This window comes from Fulmarus glacialis, unplaced genomic scaffold (assembly GCF_000690835.1).
Source record: "Fulmarus glacialis isolate BGI_N327 unplaced genomic scaffold, ASM69083v1 scaffold41375, whole genome shotgun sequence".
NCBI classification, from domain to species: domain Eukaryota; kingdom Metazoa; phylum Chordata; class Aves; order Procellariiformes; family Procellariidae; genus Fulmarus; species Fulmarus glacialis.
The window spans coordinates 1-239 of record NW_009211826.1 but is presented as its reverse complement, the minus strand read 5'-3'; the positions used below and the strand labels follow the sequence as shown (position 1 = coordinate 239).

The 239-nt window shown below is 56.5% G+C and overlaps 1 protein-coding gene across 1 annotated transcript in view; it reads right to left on the bottom strand.

Annotated features, from left to right (window-relative positions):
- Positions 1-202, bottom strand: part of LOC104076718 (insulin-induced gene 1 protein-like) — a gene marked incomplete at both ends in the record, with an annotated part of 540 nt that extends 338 nt beyond the window's left edge. The window contains one exon of the mRNA XM_009577676.1: positions 37-202. Coding sequence (XP_009575971.1) covers positions 37-202 — 166 coding nt within the window. The remainder of the gene's footprint in view (positions 1-36) is intronic.
- Positions 203-239: the final 37 nt, after the last annotated feature.

The window sequence follows — 239 nt, the reverse complement described above, 5'->3', positions numbered from 1 at the left end:
AAAAAAAAAAATCGCTCGTGGGGGTCAGCAACTCACCTGCTGCTGTCCCGCAGCACGGGGGCACCCACCAGGCAGAGGAGAAGAGAGTGGAAATCACTTCGTCAGGGAACAGAGTCACATTTCTCTGGATCTGCAGCAAGTTCAGCACCAGGGCCATGAAAGCACCGACGACGAAGAGGACCAGGCTCCTCTGCACCAGGTGTTGACTCCAGTTCAAGGTGCTGCTGCTGCTGGTGCTG